The sequence below is a fragment of the Fukomys damarensis genome, unplaced genomic scaffold (assembly GCF_012274545.1).
Source record: "Fukomys damarensis isolate Sample0158 unplaced genomic scaffold, DMR_v1.0_HiC HiC_scaffold_4, whole genome shotgun sequence".
In the NCBI taxonomy this organism is placed as follows: Eukaryota; Metazoa; Chordata; class Mammalia; order Rodentia; family Bathyergidae; genus Fukomys; species Fukomys damarensis.
The window spans coordinates 3175083-3191550 of NW_022900916.1; the positions used below are offsets into that span (position 1 = coordinate 3175083).

A 16468-nucleotide genomic window follows, 5' to 3' on the forward strand; every position below is an offset into this window, starting at 1 on the left:
CGGTCCCCTCCTAGGTCGGCGGTCCCCGTCCTCGGTCCCCCTCCTCGGTCCTAGGTTCTGGTCCTCTGTCCCCGGTCCCAGTACCGGTCCTCGGTCCCCGCCGCGGTCCCTGTCCTCGGTCCTCGGTCCCCGCTGCCCCTGCCGAGCTGCACATGCCGTTTCCTAAGCCGTTGCTCTTTTTTATGCAGAAGTGACTTTCAGCTTTCGGAAGAACGTGTCAATTTGTATTGCCTTAAAATTCGTTTTCTTACACACATCTAAAAACAGAAATAAATGGCAGTTTGCAAGGCAGTTGTAAGAGCTGATTTGTAATGTTAGCGTACTCCTTCCCCTCCCCAACTTTCCATTCTCCTTTATCCCGATAAATGAGTGGTTTTCTAATTAGAGCATTAAGAGGGTGCGATCATTGTGTGTGCCCTGCCTTTATCAGTAAACAAGCTCTTTAACTCTCACCTTTGGCCAGGAGCATTTCTTTCCCGTGGTCTAAAACCACTTCCTTAAGACAAGGTGTGTATGTGTCGGGGGGGATGATCTAAGATTTTCATTTGACATATTGGAAATAGGAAAGACCTGGTTAAATAGACCTGCAATGCTCTATTTCATAAAATAGAGATATTTTAACTTAGTCACTGTCAAAAATTAAATAATTAAATTTAAGACTGAATGTAGGAAAAATTAAAATTTTAAAGTTGGCAATGCTCTATTTCATAAAATAGAGATATTTTAACTTAGTCACTGTCAAAATTAAATAATTAAATTTAAGACTGAATGTAGGAAAAATTAAAAATTTTAAAGTTGGTAATATCTTTCATATATCTTAAATGCCAATAATTTGGCAATAATAGTGCTTTTAATCTGAAAACACCACTAGAGAAAATTAGCCCCATTATGTTAAGTATGGCTACTATTGTTTTAAAACTGTTAATATATTGGGCTATTTCTTTAATCTAAAGTGTTTCTTATGCATTACTACAAATGATAGTTTATGATATGTACTCTTTTCTATTTGATGAAACATTGATATGATAAAATGTAATGTCCATTTACTAGATTTTCATGGGATAATAAACTGTAGTATTTTTATTACTCATTAAGAAATGTGCTGCAGATATTAGATCATTTTTCTAAAGGGCACATGCAACAGGTCTAGCATGCTGGTTTTGAATACTGAGAAAAGTATGTTCTTTGATTTTCAGATTCTTAACTTTTGTTCAGAGGGTAACTGCAAAATGCTCTTTTAGCCCATAATGCTTTGACTTTATACAGTATCAGATAGTATGCTTTTTAAAGGTAGGTTAGACAATATATACTTTAAAGCTCTCCATTAATAATTTTGTTACGGTGAAACTGTTATAAGTAGGTAAATCTGTGTTTTAAAAAGATTAGCGAAAGACATCCTGTATATTTGAGCAAAATAAGTAATGGATCTGAGTTTTACAACTTGATTTTTATGAAAAGCACATAACTTTTGGAAAGTTATCCCCATATATGATAACTAGGGAAACACTTGGTCCATCATTTAGACTTTCAAAATCATGTTACTTTAAATATACACATGAATATATATACATATATTTATGTATATTTGCAGATATATTTGAAGGTTTGAATGTTTAGGAAGTATGAATTGGATATGGCAGGATTTACCTTCTATTTTTAAGAAAGATTGCAGCATGAAGACTACATTCTTATACTGTTGATTTTGGCTCACTCGTACCAATTTACATGCACTTCTCTGACAGTGTGTATCTAATATTCCTTGCCTCCAAATAAGGCTAATGATACCCGTCTTAAAGAGTCTTACCTGTCTTAAAATTCATGTGGATTAAAAATTGGCATTTGGTGTTTTTGTCAGATTTTTGATTTAAACACTACAAAGAATGGTAATCTGACCTCTGGGAGACAGTGCAGTGATCTCTACAGACAGGTTGTGTGTTGAAGTACCCATGGCTCTGAATTATTTTGCTTCATTTCTATTCCTTTACATATGGATAAGTCATTGTGATGGGAGAGAAATCCCTATATGCGTACCCTGACTAGCTGTCAGATTGCCAGGCTTCTGTGGCTAACTAGCTTTATTATTTTGAGTAAGTGTTTTAGGTATAAGATCTAGTGTCCTCTACAGTATGACAATGAGTGGACCTTCCTAAGGTTGCTTATATTTCCAGTATGGAATTTCATGTGACTCAGCACTCTCACAGTGTCATATTTTATCATTCCAGCTGCTTTTGTAACCCTATATTTACTTACATGCTTACCTCATTTTTGCTGGAGTATTTATTCTGCTTATTGTGAAAGAACAGTTCTAATTTGTGGAAGCAATAGTAAAATGGAAAAGGAGGTAGTGTTAAGCATGAATTGCTACAGGCTAGAAGATGTGATAGGAGTGAAGGCTCTTGGATTGGATTCCTTGTAGAAGCAGGGAAGAGCAGATAGAGATGTGTCCTGTGAGAAGGGTTGACTGGAAAACTTTCCTGATAGGATAGCTTCAAGGAGGAACCTGCAGAACTGGATATTTCCTGTCCTGCCCCTTGGGCCTCCCCCGCTGAGCAGCCACCTGCACAACTGCTCGTTTCCAGAAGCAACAAGCTAAGGCTCTCAGGAATGAGTGAAGGTGTCCATTCAGATCTTAGAAGGTCTCTGGAAGAATCTGAAGGAAGAAGAATCCAAGAAACATTCACGTAAAACCAAAACCCGAGATGTTCATTCATGGGTTTGCACCCTGTTAGCCATTCACTTACTCATTATTTCATCAGACTTGAAAGCTCACGCACAAGTTCCCAGGCTTGGTTCTAGTGGTGAAAAGATAAGCAAAATGGATTCTTTCTCTAGGACTTCACAGTTCCATGTGTAAGGCACAGATTACATTTTAGTTACTTTTCATTTAAACGGAGCAACTGTGGCCATGCAAAGATTCACAAGAAGGAAAGAGGCAGTTAACTAAGGCACCTTTACATTAAGCTGATACTGTCTCTCAATGGTTTATTTTCTATACCCTACTCTCAGATCTCCTTCTTTCATTTTACCTATGGAATTATGGCAACTTAGTCTTAAATTGTGGGGCAGCCTTCATGGTTATATAGATTTAAATTGTGGGTCAGTGGCTATATAGGTCATAACTGAGGGTGATTCTGTAGCATATAATAACAGTGTTTATGGGAAGTGTAGACAATTATAAGTTTTAGTACAAGCAGCTTGCTTTCAGTTTTGGTGATTACTGTTATCACAGATGTTTAGTATTCATGAAGTTCATTGTTTTGTACATGTGTTGGAATAAAATAATGTTATAAGACAATGAAAATAAGTTTGATAATATTTTAAAAGACAATAATTTAGTAAATTTAAGAATATATTTTTTATATTCCATTAAAGACAGGTTTATAGGATCCTATACAAGGAACTGACTTGATAACATGCCTAAATAATTACTTGTAGAATAGTCAGTTCTATAATCCCATCGATGGAGTGTTGCATAACATTAATTGAATGGAAAAAAACTAGACTAATGTAAAAATCTGAATCTTTTTGCAAATAATCTATTTCTATTCTGTTTTCTTCTATCTTCATATAGAAAGATAGCACTTAGGAATTCCTGATAAAGAGGCACTCAAAATGATTTTTCTCCTGTGGAAGTTTGTAATGATGTTTATTTTGTATTTTAAAACAGGTATTATATTATGCAGCTAATAGAATTAACCAGATAAATTATTTTAATTTTCTGTTTAAGTGAAGCCTTCAGAGACACACCAAGATGTTTATTTTTTGTAATCTTTTTCCTAGAGGAAATTGCCCCAACTAAAAATCTAGGGTTTTTCCCCCCAGGGTGTGAGGGGTTTCTGTAGGATGGAACTCTCACCTGACAGATGAGCTTTGTACTCCTCAGCTACCCTACCAGTCCTATTAATTCATTTTTAATAAAAAGATTACTTTGTTCCTACACTGCCATTTATAATTGATTTTCTTTTATCCTGAGTCTTTGGTTTTTGTAAGTATTGTTTCTCTGCTTTCTGTTATACCTTATATCTTGATCTTATCCAAATCTCTACACCATTAGGGGAGTACTGAAAAACATAATATTATTGAAAGGTACAAAAATAAAAATTTGAAATCTGTACCACTAGTGGGTAAATTTTGAGAAATAGAATTAAAACCTTTGGAAGTTTATTGTGATCATTTCATATTTCAGGTGCTATGGAACCATGGTTTCTCTATTCTTTCTCCTTTTCATTATAGAGAAACATACCTTATCCCAAATTAAAAAGTGAGACGTACCAAACAAAACAGTGTCTGATTCTCTATATACTAACAATGAGGAATATTCTTTTAGATGTAGCTTTATTGATAAAGAGTATGTTATTTTAAAAGTTAACATACTTACTTTGACTTTTGGCTTGATATATGGAGCTATTTTACTTATTCTGCCATGACCTAATTGACCATGTTTCTGAAGCCATTTAAAAAAAAAAAATCTTAAATTTTTATGTGTGAATTAAAAGAAATCTTGACAATCACTGTCACACTTTGTGTCAACATCAATAATAATAAATAAAATTACTGCTGACCTGTCAGTGGCAATAGCAAGTGGTATCACATCCACTGAGTGAAGAGGTCACTATGTGTTTTCCTCCTCTGAAGAAGATCGCAGTGCTCTTCAGGAGTGGGGCCACAACTACCATGTTACTCTTTGGGTACCAGGCTGTATCCCACGATGAACTAAACATTTATTGCTAATTTTGCATAGAAATTTTAGGTTAAAAATTCACTGTTAGAAAAAAAAATTAAAAAGCATTGGGCTTGTATAAGAAATATTTCTCAAGTGTGTCTAATGAAAGTAGCACTCCTTATTCTGTAAAGTGTAATGAAGGTAGTATTGGATGGCTATTATCTTTCCACATAGGGTACTGCGGACTAAGTAGATAGGCAGTCATAGTGTCGGAAGTGTTCACCTACCTTACCATATTTCACTGGGTGCCTTATGCAATCAGTGTAAATTCTCAAAATCAAATAAAAATATTGCAACCATTTCCTATATTTTAAAATAAATATTACCTCTCAGTGCCACTAGTATTTAGGAGACTTTTATCAACCATAACTTTGATTTAAAAAAAAATACACTTGGTGACCATATATGTATTGAAATATGGCATTGCATTGGTTTATGGAGCTTTTAAGTTAAATCTATATTTAATTAGGTTTGAGGTGTAGTGAAACATATATGTAATTATTTTTATTATAAGATTTTAACTACATGTTTTAATTTTTACCACCCATAATAAGTAAAATGGTAACTTTATGAAGTTAATTTGTACCACAATTTTGGAAAAGATGGCCATGTTTGTGTTTGTGTGGGAAAGGTGACTGCAGTTGTGTTTATCACCAGATGTAGAGTTTGCAAGCTAAATTAAAATTTTGCAAAATGCTTCTGTTTGTGAACCAAATTGTTCACAAAAGCATTTGTGAACTGAGGTAACACTGTCTTTTTTTTTCTTCACCATCTTGTTGAAAATTTCTTCCTATTAAAAAAAAGACATTAAAAGTTTTCTAATCACTCACAGGATGCTATAAAATGATTTCTTAATATTTATACACATAATTATAAGGATGTAAGAAAGCGATGCCTTTTTACTATTACTTTGATTTGAAGTAACTTGTACCATATCTCTTCTTTTTCTTCTTCTCTTTCAGGAAACAAGAATTGGATAGTAGCCCCCCTCCAAGGCAACCTGGGAAACCGCCAGACCCTGGGCGTCCAGTTCAACCTGGCCTCAGTAAGAGCAGAACCACAGACACTTTTAGGTCAGAGCAAAAATTGCCTGGAAGGAGCCCTTCTACGGTTAGCTTGAAAGAATCCAAGTCCAGGACTGATTTCAAGGAAGAGCACAAGTCCAGTATGATGCCTGGTTTCCTCACAGAGGTCAACCCTTTAAGTGCAGTCTCCTCTGTTGTAAATAAATTCAGCCCTTTTGATTTGATATCAGACTCTGAGGCATCCCAGGAAGAAACCACCAAGAAGCAAAGAACAGCTCAGAAGGACCAAGGAAAACCCGGGGGTGTCACAAAACCTCCATCACAGCAGTCACCCAAGCCAGTTCCTAAGCAGCAAGGACCTGTGAGCGACCCCATTCAACAAGAGGGCTCTCCCAAATCAGTACCTTCCCAGCAAGCAGAGAAAGTTAAAGCACAGCCTCCTGGGGCAGGAAAGCCAGCTCAGGGGCCTGTGCCACCTTCTCAGACGGACCAGGCAAAGTCGCCGCTTCAGCGAGATGCAGCCAGGCCTAAGGCTAAGCCGTCAGACCCTGGACAGGGAGAGGCGGCTAAACCTCTGTCCAAACCCCCTGTGCAGCTGGCAGGTCCTGGGAAGCCTCCAGCCCAGCAGCCCGGACCTGAGAAATCGCAGCCCGGACCTGAAAAATCACAGCCCGGGCCTGCAAAGCCTGCAGTCCAGCAACCAGGGCTAGCAAAGGCCCTAGGACCACAGCCAGGGACAGTAAAGCCCCCCGCCCAACAGCCGGGACCCCCCAAACCCACCACTCAGCAGCCTGCACCACAGTCTCCAGCCAAGACCCCTGGGCCTACAAAGACTCCAGCTCAGCCTGGGCCAGGAAAGACTCTGGCTCAGCAGCCAGGCTCGGCAAAGCCCCCCGTGCAGCAGCCCAGTCCGGGAAAACCCCCAGGTCAACACCCAGGCCTGGCAAAGCCCCAAGCTCAGCAGCCGGGTCCAGCAAAGCCTTCATCTCAACAGCCAGGCCCATCAAAACCCTTAGCTCAGCAAACTTCAAAACCAGTAACTGGGAAACCTCCACAACCACCAGTAACTTCTCCATCTTTAACTCAGATTCCAGTACCACGTTCCTCTAAAACCGTCTGTCCTCTTTGCAACACCACTGAACTTCTGTTGCATGTTCCAGAAAAGGCCAATTTTAACACATGCACTGAGTGTCAAACTACTGTCTGTAGCCTCTGTGGATTTAATCCCAATCCTCATTTAACGGAGGTGAGTACATTTACCCAGGCTCTTAAGGCATGTGGGCACCTTCTGCACACGACGCTTGACTTGTTACTTACAGGATGGTCTCGTCTTCCTCTGGTTCCTCCTCCCTTCCATCCTTCTCTCTCATGTTTCCTTTCCTTCCTTATTTCTTTGTTTCTTTCCTCCCTCCCTCCCTCCTTCTTGTCTTCATTTTTCTTCTTCTGTCAATTATCAATTAGTATTTTATATTTTCTTCAGAGATAAACCCAAAATATTGCCTCACTTTGACATTTAAAAGAAGTATGAGCTGTTTGAAGATGCTGAGCGCCTAATCATTTAACTCTGTGTATAAAGTCTATATTATTATTATTATTATTATTATTATTATTATTAGTGTACAGTGATATTCCTTTAACTTTGCAATGGATGCCCCTACCTATTGAATTTTGGTATTTTAAACTAGGATTATAATTGTATTAGAAAACAGCAGTGAAATATAATGTTGATATGAAATTGAGAATAATTTTTCAGTCTGCATCTGTCCTTCCCTTCCAGTGATTCTGAAACACTTAGAGGGCACGCTTCCCTGATTACTCGAGAGGCACGGGGAAAGGCGTGGGTCAGGCTCAGAGGGAAGCCCTCAGAGCAGGCTCCGCATTGCTAGGTATCCTCTGCAGGCCAATGCCTGGCCATCCCGCTTCACCATGGAGTCACACGTGGGCAGGGGAGAGGTAATCCTCAGCCAGTTAATAGTAACTCAGTCCTCAGAGACCCAGGATAAAATAGTGTTTCAATGGATAGAGATTTGGGTGCATTCTAGAGCAAAGGGACCAAAGAACCCTCACAAAACAGCATACAAACCTGGAAATTCTGTGGAGTTACCTGCTAAAGTGAAGCTAGGGTAGTGCTGTAAATGAGCGAGGATAGAGAGGGGTGTAAGAGGGTGTGAGTTCATTTCGGAAAGCGATCGGATATCCCCACTTGGAGGAGGCCTCATTCCCATCTGGAGGACAGCTGTTCATGGGCCGCCCGTCCATGTGTGATGTCTGTGGACAGCCCAGGAAGTCACTGACAGCAGGTGATGAAGCGTGTGTGAGTGAAATGGCCCTGAGCAGTGAGGTTGTGTAGTCTGGTTCCAAACAGAATCTACAAGATAAAAGCAATCATGACTACTGATAAGTCATGTTAGCTTGGATACTAAATATACTGAAAACTACAAATGATCTCAATTTAGACTATATCAATCTTCAGTTGTTTTCCAAAGAACAGTTAGTCTTTTAACAAGAAATTCTATTAAGTGCTTTAACTTTCTAAATAAACCATCCAGTACTGATAAAATTATACTTAATAACATGCTATATTCAAACTATAGGGGAAATTAGTTTATAAGTAGTAGTTTGTTTATATATGTGTAGCTTTCTAAATTTTGGTAAAGATATGTTGCTGCCCTTGATATCCTGCAATGCAGAGTATAATATGTTCAAGTGATACATGTTACTCTCATTGAATGCTTGGATTTGTCATGTGTACCGTGGTGACGATTTATGAGGCAGAAATATCAAGTAGGAAATTGAAGCAACACATACTCTTTGTATACCCACTATTTGGAACGCAGATATTTGAGTGTCTGTAGTATGGTAGACATTCTGCTACATATTCGGCAGGATAGAAGTAGAAGTAAAACACGAATGCTGATCTTAACATGATTATGATGTCCTCAGATAATGTACCACAAGGAAATTAATGTGTGGTCAGATGATAAGAGCTGTGAGAACCAGGAGCGAGTGTTACGGACTGCACAGTAGGAAGCTGGTCCCAGGGAGGAAGACTAAGGGAAGCTTCCTGGTAAAGCGGCCTTTGAGCTGAGTACGTGAGGCGAGTGCTCTCCTCAGTCTGGAGACATGAAGCGGGTGACGGTTTTGGCAGAACCTGGAGACAGAAATATGCAAGGTGTATTGAGGACATAAATCTAGCAGAGCTCCAGTGATGGGTAGGGGCAGGCTGTGCAGTTGGAGATGGGTTGAAATCATAGTTTTGCCTTTCCTATTTAGCAGGCTGTGATGAGAATTCTACTTTATGAAACCTACCTGGGTTAACATAGTCATACATTGCATTACTTATTTTCTGAGTTGGTATTGAATGCCTACTTGTGAAGGATTAAATGCTACAACAGGTCCAAATGTTTCTTAGATAGGGTTTTCCTTAAATGAGAATAGGGGTCATAAAAGCTGTATGTAAGAACGGAGGACTGTATGGAGGGAGGGAGGGGATGGAGGAGGAGGAGACAGACACAGAGACAGACACTGACTGGATGCTGGGACAGGGCGTTCACTGATTGTGTTCTTGTATCTAAACTTCCTAGTAATGGTATGGACATATATTCCATGTTTCTAGTGTTCCGATAAGGAAACTGGTGTTGTAACTGTTGCCATGGTTACTTTGGTTGTTCCTTCACCCAGATAGTAAATTACCACACAGAACCCACACCAAATCTTTTGGGCCCCAATTTTTTTTTTCTTTTTTTGAGACAGGGTCTCACTGTGTAGTTGAGGCTGACCTGGAACTCACTACATGGCCCCGGCTGGTCTTGAACTCACAACGATCCTCCTGCCTCAGCCTCCCGAGTGCTGGGATTACAGGCGTGCGCCACCACGCCAGGCTCCAAGTTTGTTTATTCATGTGGGAAAAGCGATACAGTGCCCAGGTCAAAGGAAGAAGCAGATGCAGGTGGAGGGGCGTTGGACCTGTGTTTGTGAAAGAGGAGGGGTTTCAGCTGGAGTGTGGGGACCAGAATCCAGACGGAGACTCAGAACGCAGGAGTGGAGCGTGGAGAGGAGTGGAGGCTGCGGAGGGGCCGGCTCCTGCTTCCCTGTGTGTGGGCTCACGTGCTGCATAACATGTACGTAGGGTGGCACCCCAGTTTGAAATATAAAATTCCGACAGACAAGTACTCTGTCCAGTGCACTGTGTGGTTAGGAGTATTAACTGAAAATCTGTATGAGGCAGAATCTTTAAATATGTAAAGTGCTTTTGAAATTGCAATACAGTGCAACACACATAATGTTTTAAATAGATTTTGCTTACACACTGTCTTCTGTTTAGATACAGTATTGTAGTTGTTGGGCTCTAAGGGAGCAATCTAAGGCCTTTTGGTTTGTAATATTACAACTTCACTTTAGTACTCATTTAGTTTTTACCGTAAGGAAAAAAATACAATCAAAAGGTCTAAGTCTGAACTCTAGAAAAGCATCTTCCTAACCTTTTTCATCACATGGCCAATTCGTCAAACTCCAGAGTTGGAAGGTTAGAAATGGATAGAGGCTAAAAGCTTCTGTTCCCGCAGGTGAGGTGTAAGGTAGATTGTTGTGGGGATGACCACCATTTGTAAACTGTTACCTGTTCCAGGAAAAGTCCCTCTCTTTCCATCTGCCACGTTTCCCTTAAGTATCAGATGGCATGAACAAAGTTTCTCCATGCAGGATAGGGACAGAGACAGGACAGTCTTTGGTACTTCATTTGACATGAATTGATGACTTTTCATTTTGATGTTTATGTGCAGGTTACTATATTATTATTTTTGAAACCTGTGGGCAAAATAGTATCGTAGTCTTATGTACTGTAAAGACTAGAAGAATTACACGGCTGTATCTCTTGTGACCATCATGCCTCCCAGCTCTGGGGAAGGAGCCCTGGAAATGTAGCTGCACCGCACCACAAGTTTTAGGGTCATTATCTCCCCCTTGGATTCTCAGTTTGCCAGTCTGTCCCTACTCCAGCCACAGGCAGACACCCTGGACAACCCAGTCATTTTTGTGGAGTGGGTGACCTTTAAAATACCTGCCATCCCCAGAGGCTGTTGAGATGGGTTCCATTTCAGATAAACCTTTCGAATCCCCTGGCTCCAAGCCTAGACTTTGATGCCTGCAGAAGTAGCTGTAGTGTTCTTGCTGGTCCATTAATGGAATTAATCGCTGTAATACAAGTCGTCTCTTTGGGCTTGCTTTTTGAGAAACTAAACATTTTCTGTCTAGTGACAGAGCATCTGCATTGTTACTTTTGTTGATTTGCCTTATCTGCTCTGGGGTATAGGCTCAGGCAAAGTAGATGTATGGACAGATTCAAAAGGCTTGTCCCTAATGTTTAAACATTTTCCCGACTCTTTTGAAATGGCCTGCCACTTTTTAGAGTGTTAATAACGAACCAGATATTAATGTTAAAATGATTATGTTTTTTCAGAAGTATTTTTTATTCACGATATGTTAATCAGTCTCTTGGCAAATACTAGATCTTTTATTAAAAACTGTGACCCCCTTTGGGGAGGAAAAACCCTAGCCTTGCATGCAAACTTAATTGATCAGAAAGACTGAAATTCTGTATTTGGGAGAAGTGGCCTATCTGGCCACCTGTCTGGTGGGATGGTCTTGCTCCTGCTTCAGAGTCTTCTCAAGTGTGCGAGTGTGTGTGGGAATTGTGTTAGGAACTGGTGCCCGTTAGTCATACTGCAGGTGGAGGACCTGAAAGAACTTTTAGGGAAGAGGTTAATCTTTTCTCACTGAATTGCTGTTTTTAGCCCAGAGATTTTTTTCACTTTGTTATTTAACGAGAGACTCCATGCAACAAATTCCTCTTCAAAAGGAAGATCCATAGCACACATGCTCATAGCGTCTTTCTAAAGGTCCTACTTTTAAAAAGATTGAAAGTGTGAAACAGCACTGGGAACATAGGTTGGTGCGTGGCAGATTCCTGGGAGAGAGGAAGAAAATGGGAAATGGGAAGGAGCTGGGTGAGAGCTGACCACGGGGCAGGTGCTCTTGGAGGACACCCAGAAAGCCCAAACTTGAGACCAACTGATGGCAGAGGAGGAATGTGCTATGGGTAGCAATCAAAGAATAAATTGAACATGTACATGTACGTGTCAAACTCTTGTAACTCCACCTGGGGAGGGTGTGTTCCCTAGTAAGGGCTACAGATACAAAATGTGAGACTTGATGGGAAACACTTTATTTCCCCTTCTAAAGCCAAAGACTTTTCTCCAGATGAAGGAGTAAGCTGCCCAAGGGGGCCTTGTAAGAAGTCCAGGACCTTAAAAAGAAGCCTAGCCCTGGGAGTAAAGCTCCTCCTTCATCTCTCTGTGTTACAGAGGATAAAGTGAGTCAAATGCCCGCTGTTAGTGTCTGTGGACCCTGACCCTCTGCTGTCCTCTTGACCGCATGCAGAGGACAGGGGTGACAGGAAGCTATGCTGCCTGTGCAGAAACACCTGTCAGGTACTCATACTAAATGGAAGTGCTCACAACCTACCTGACATTTTAGTGGTAGCTAAAGGAAGGCTCTAAAAAGACAAACCTTAACTGAACTACATAAAAGTTCATCCAGGAAAGATAAATAACATAAAAATTCTTACTATTCCTGAGGAAGATTTTTTTGTTGTTGTTTTTTTTGAGACAGGGTCTCACTATGTAGTTGAGACTGACCAGGAACTCACTATGTAGCCCAGGCTGGTCTCGAACTCACAGCGATCCTCCTGCCTCAGCCTCCCGAGTGCTGGGATTACAGGTGTGCGCCACCACGCTCGGCCCTGAGAAAGATTTAGAGAGTATTTCATTGATAATTAAAACATTCAAATTTCAGTGGCCTGGTTGAGGATAAAAATGGGCCTGATTGAAGACCTTGGGAATTTTCTCCCAGTTACAGAGCTGAACAGGGGTAACAATACAGACAAGTATTCTGCTACTTTCTTTGCAGCCACTCTGATTAGACATGTTCTTGCCCTCAGGTCCCTCATGCTGGGGACACAGGAGTTCACACAGTAGGCACAAGTGTGTCTTCCATGGCATGGGTACTTGAGTAAGGAGCACAAGTAAGTACAGCGTACTGTGTGACGTGGCAGTGCATGTTGTAGAGAAGAATGAAATGTACGAGAGAGAGAGAGAGAGAGAGAGAGAGAGAGAGAGAGAGAGAGAGAGGGGGAGGTGTAGTATGGACTGCGAGAGGGTGGGGATGTCCTCATTCAGGTGAAGAGTGCCTTGGGGTTGAGGGAGAACTTGGGGCTCCAGAATTGTAAACAGCGATGTAAGGTCTAGTTGGTGACCCACTATGAGGCTCAGGGAGCGAGGATGGCAAGGAAGGAAAGAGCAGGGACACACCCAGGACTGTACTACTCTGAGATTCCCTCTCACACCGGCCTGTGGGATTGTGGAGGTTGAGGAACGCTCGTTGTATGAAGTCCTCACCCCAGGGAGCTATTCCTGTTCTTAAAAACAGACAGTAAGCTTGGCTTTTGAAAACAAATTCAGATTTTTTTGGTAAGATGAAACATTTTAAATTTGTAGATCAAAAAGAAAACGAAAGGATTATTTTAACATAACTGCAGGCAACCACAACGAAAAACACTAAAGGGCAAAGTTAATACTGATTGATTCTGGAGTGCAACTCTTGGGGTAGAGAAGAGATGGATACTTTTATTTTGATTGTCATACCTTTTTGTACTTATTTTTTGACTTGTAAATTCATGTTATAACCATAATTTTCGTTGGGGTGATCTAAAAATCCTAGTTCATCAGATAATTGCTTACATGGTATATGATGTGAAGGGAATGTTAAAGGAGTTGAGGATTGTTTCTCCTCAGCCTTGGCATTTATGTTAGCCTTCTGTTACTGTGACAAATACCCCGGGTAGTCAACTTACAGAGAGAGGAGTCATGTTCGGGCTCACACTTGAAGAGATTTCCACCTGTGGTCTCTCTGCCCTGTGCTTTGGGCTCCGCCGAGCAGTGCACCATGGCAGAGGCCTGTGGTGGATCCAGTCCTGAGAGAGAACCAGAAGGGACTGGAAGCCTGCACCTGTGAGAGCAGCCCCTGGACCAGAGGAACTCCCGGAGGCCCTACATCTTCTGTTCCCACAGCTTCCAAGGGTGTCACCAGGGGACCCAGTTGTTAACATGCAGTTTTTTGAGGGACACTTCAGATCCAAACTATAGCAGAGTTCTGCTTGGTGCAGTCTAAATGACAATGAGGATTTGAAATACATTATGTCTGTAATGCTGTTTGGTTAGTTTGTCTTCATTTTGTGCTTGTCAAAGCCGCGTGTACCTTGACTGGCAAGGAGTTTATATGATGTCAAGGAAAAATAAAAGTACCAAGTTATAAAAACTAACATTTATGGATAGCACATGCTGTTTTTTGCCATACTCTGATAATTCTTGCGATATTATTCATACTGTTAAGAATATTCTGATTATAACAAAATGAATGTATCCTTCTTTAAAATAGTTTTCTATTGAAATTAAAGTAATAGAAGTATCAGGAGGACTCATTTAAAATCTGTATTACGGGCCGGGCGTGGTGGCGCATGCCTGTAATCCCAGCACTCCAGAGGCTGAGGCAGGAGGATCGCTGTGAGTTTGAGACCAGCCTGGGCTACATAGTGAGTTCCAGGTCAGTCTCAACTACATAGTGAGTAGTTTTTGTCAAAAAAACAAAAAACAAAAACAAATCTGTATTACTTAAATATGTTTACAACACCATATTTCTTTAGCTCTAATCTTTGATGAGGTTCAGCTTATAACATTTTTCTTTAGATTTTGCATATTCTCTGGATATGAGGCATGTCTGTTCCTCATAATTTAGTCATTAGAAGTAATGCCTTTTGGCTTTTAAAGGATTAGATGTTTCAGATGTCTTGCTGAAGTGCTGGCTTTTATAATATCTGCTAAGACTGTTGTCATGTGTTATTATAACTGGTACAATGATCTGTATAGCTTGGTGACAGTGTGTTCTTCAGTGAAGGAAGTAATCCACAGGTAGAATCATTATTGGATCAATAAGCTTAATGCAGGAATAGATTAACTTGCTGATGGTTCATGTCCCCTGAGAAACACACATAGCTGACACTTTCACCTATTCTGTATTGTAAGATAAAAATGAGTCCTTACAAATATTTCAAAGGTACTGAATTAATGATAAAGATACAAATAGTGCATTAGAAATTTATACTAATTTTCCTTAAAAACCAAGCAACATCAAATGAATCAATAAGGCATGGAGTAATCTGTGCTTTGAGTCCTTCCTGTTTCTTTTATACATGTACACTTTTGCTGATAAAAGCATACATTTACTTAAAATCACTTCTCATTGCTTAGAAACAACTTTGCAGCAAACAATGTTTTTTGCTTTTCTTTACTTCAGTCTGAGAGATTTTCTTTTTTGTCGTGGGAATGGGAAATATTAGTTTGAACTTCACATTTCAAAGTATGTACTATACACTTTATATGCATTTTGTCATTTAATTCTCTCAATGAAATAGTATTCACATTTTAAAAAGGGGTAAGCAGGCTAAGAAAATCAGAATTTAAGTTCTAAAGCATTTTGAAATATGCAGTGTTTCTTCATCAGTCATAAGATGACCCTTTGGAAGCGAGAAAAGAATGTGCTACTTTAGAGTTAGATCATGTGGTATGAATCCTAGCTGAGCTACTTGTGTGATTTCATTGAGTGTCTTCATTTTTCTGAGTGCTTATTTTCATTATTTGTAATGTGAAAATATGTCTAACTTAAAAGTCACATTTGACAATGTAAGTGAGGTGCTCTGGAATTAAAGTGTTGGTAATCATTGCTATCACGATTGATCTTTATAAAATTCTGTTAGGGGATATAGAAGTGGGTAGAGTTACCATTATTATTAGCTTCTTTTATAGATGAGAAAACTGAGGTTTAAGAATTTAAGTGACTTTTGCAAAGTCACAGAATTACTTACCAATGGATTCCCATAGAAGCACCTGGGTTTACTGACCCAGAATTTACCATATTTTTATATTGTATATAACTGTATTATCTGATTTACTATGCTATTTCCTAAATTTCTAAGTTACAGACAGTGGTGTGTGTGTGTGTGTGTGTGTGTGTGTGTGTGTGTGTTTGTGTGTGTGTAGGTGGGTGGGTGTGTCTGTTATATTTTACATATCCTTATAGTTACAAAGAAATTAACCTTTTTGTCAGAAGTTTATTTTAAGAATATTTAATTTTTTAAAAGTTGAGGTTGTAGAACCCTGGCTTTACTCTTTCCTGCTCCCACTGTCCAAAGGTGTCTTACAAGGCTGCTTTTTGTGCCATGCTTTGGTAAGCCCTGTGCTCCTGCTCTGCCCAGCCACTTAGCTAGAGCTTGGTAATGGAGATTGTAAAGGTGATCACTTGGACTTTCACTGTCAGGAGCAGAATTCAGAGAGAGCCAATAATTTAGCAACTAAAGATGGAATCTTGTTTGTAAAGTAGAAAGTAATGAAATACAGGTAGATGAGATCAGGTCTCATTTGGATATAAAAGCGTAAAACACTTTTTTGTTCTTTCTTCAATTAAAAACTTAAGTATGAAACAGTTTCATAGAAAATGAAATAGAAATATTCATTTATTCATCAGTTAGAATTTCCAGTTGCATACTTAAATCAACTCTTAGGAACAGATTTCTATTTTTTGTGTGTGGGGGGCTACTGGGCATTAAACC

At 39.8% G+C, this 16468-nt stretch overlaps 1 protein-coding gene across 1 annotated transcript in view; it reads left to right on the forward strand.

Annotated features, from left to right (window-relative positions):
- Positions 1-5325: 5325 nt before the first annotated feature.
- Positions 5326-16468, forward strand: part of Pclo (piccolo presynaptic cytomatrix protein) — a 324402-nt gene continuing 313259 nt past the window's right edge. Inside the window, exons 1-2 of the mRNA XM_033758844.1 lie at positions 5326-5354; positions 5686-6994. Of these exons, the coding sequence (XP_033614735.1) occupies positions 5326-5354; positions 5686-6994 (1338 nt within the window). The remainder of the gene's footprint in view (positions 5355-5685; positions 6995-16468) is intronic.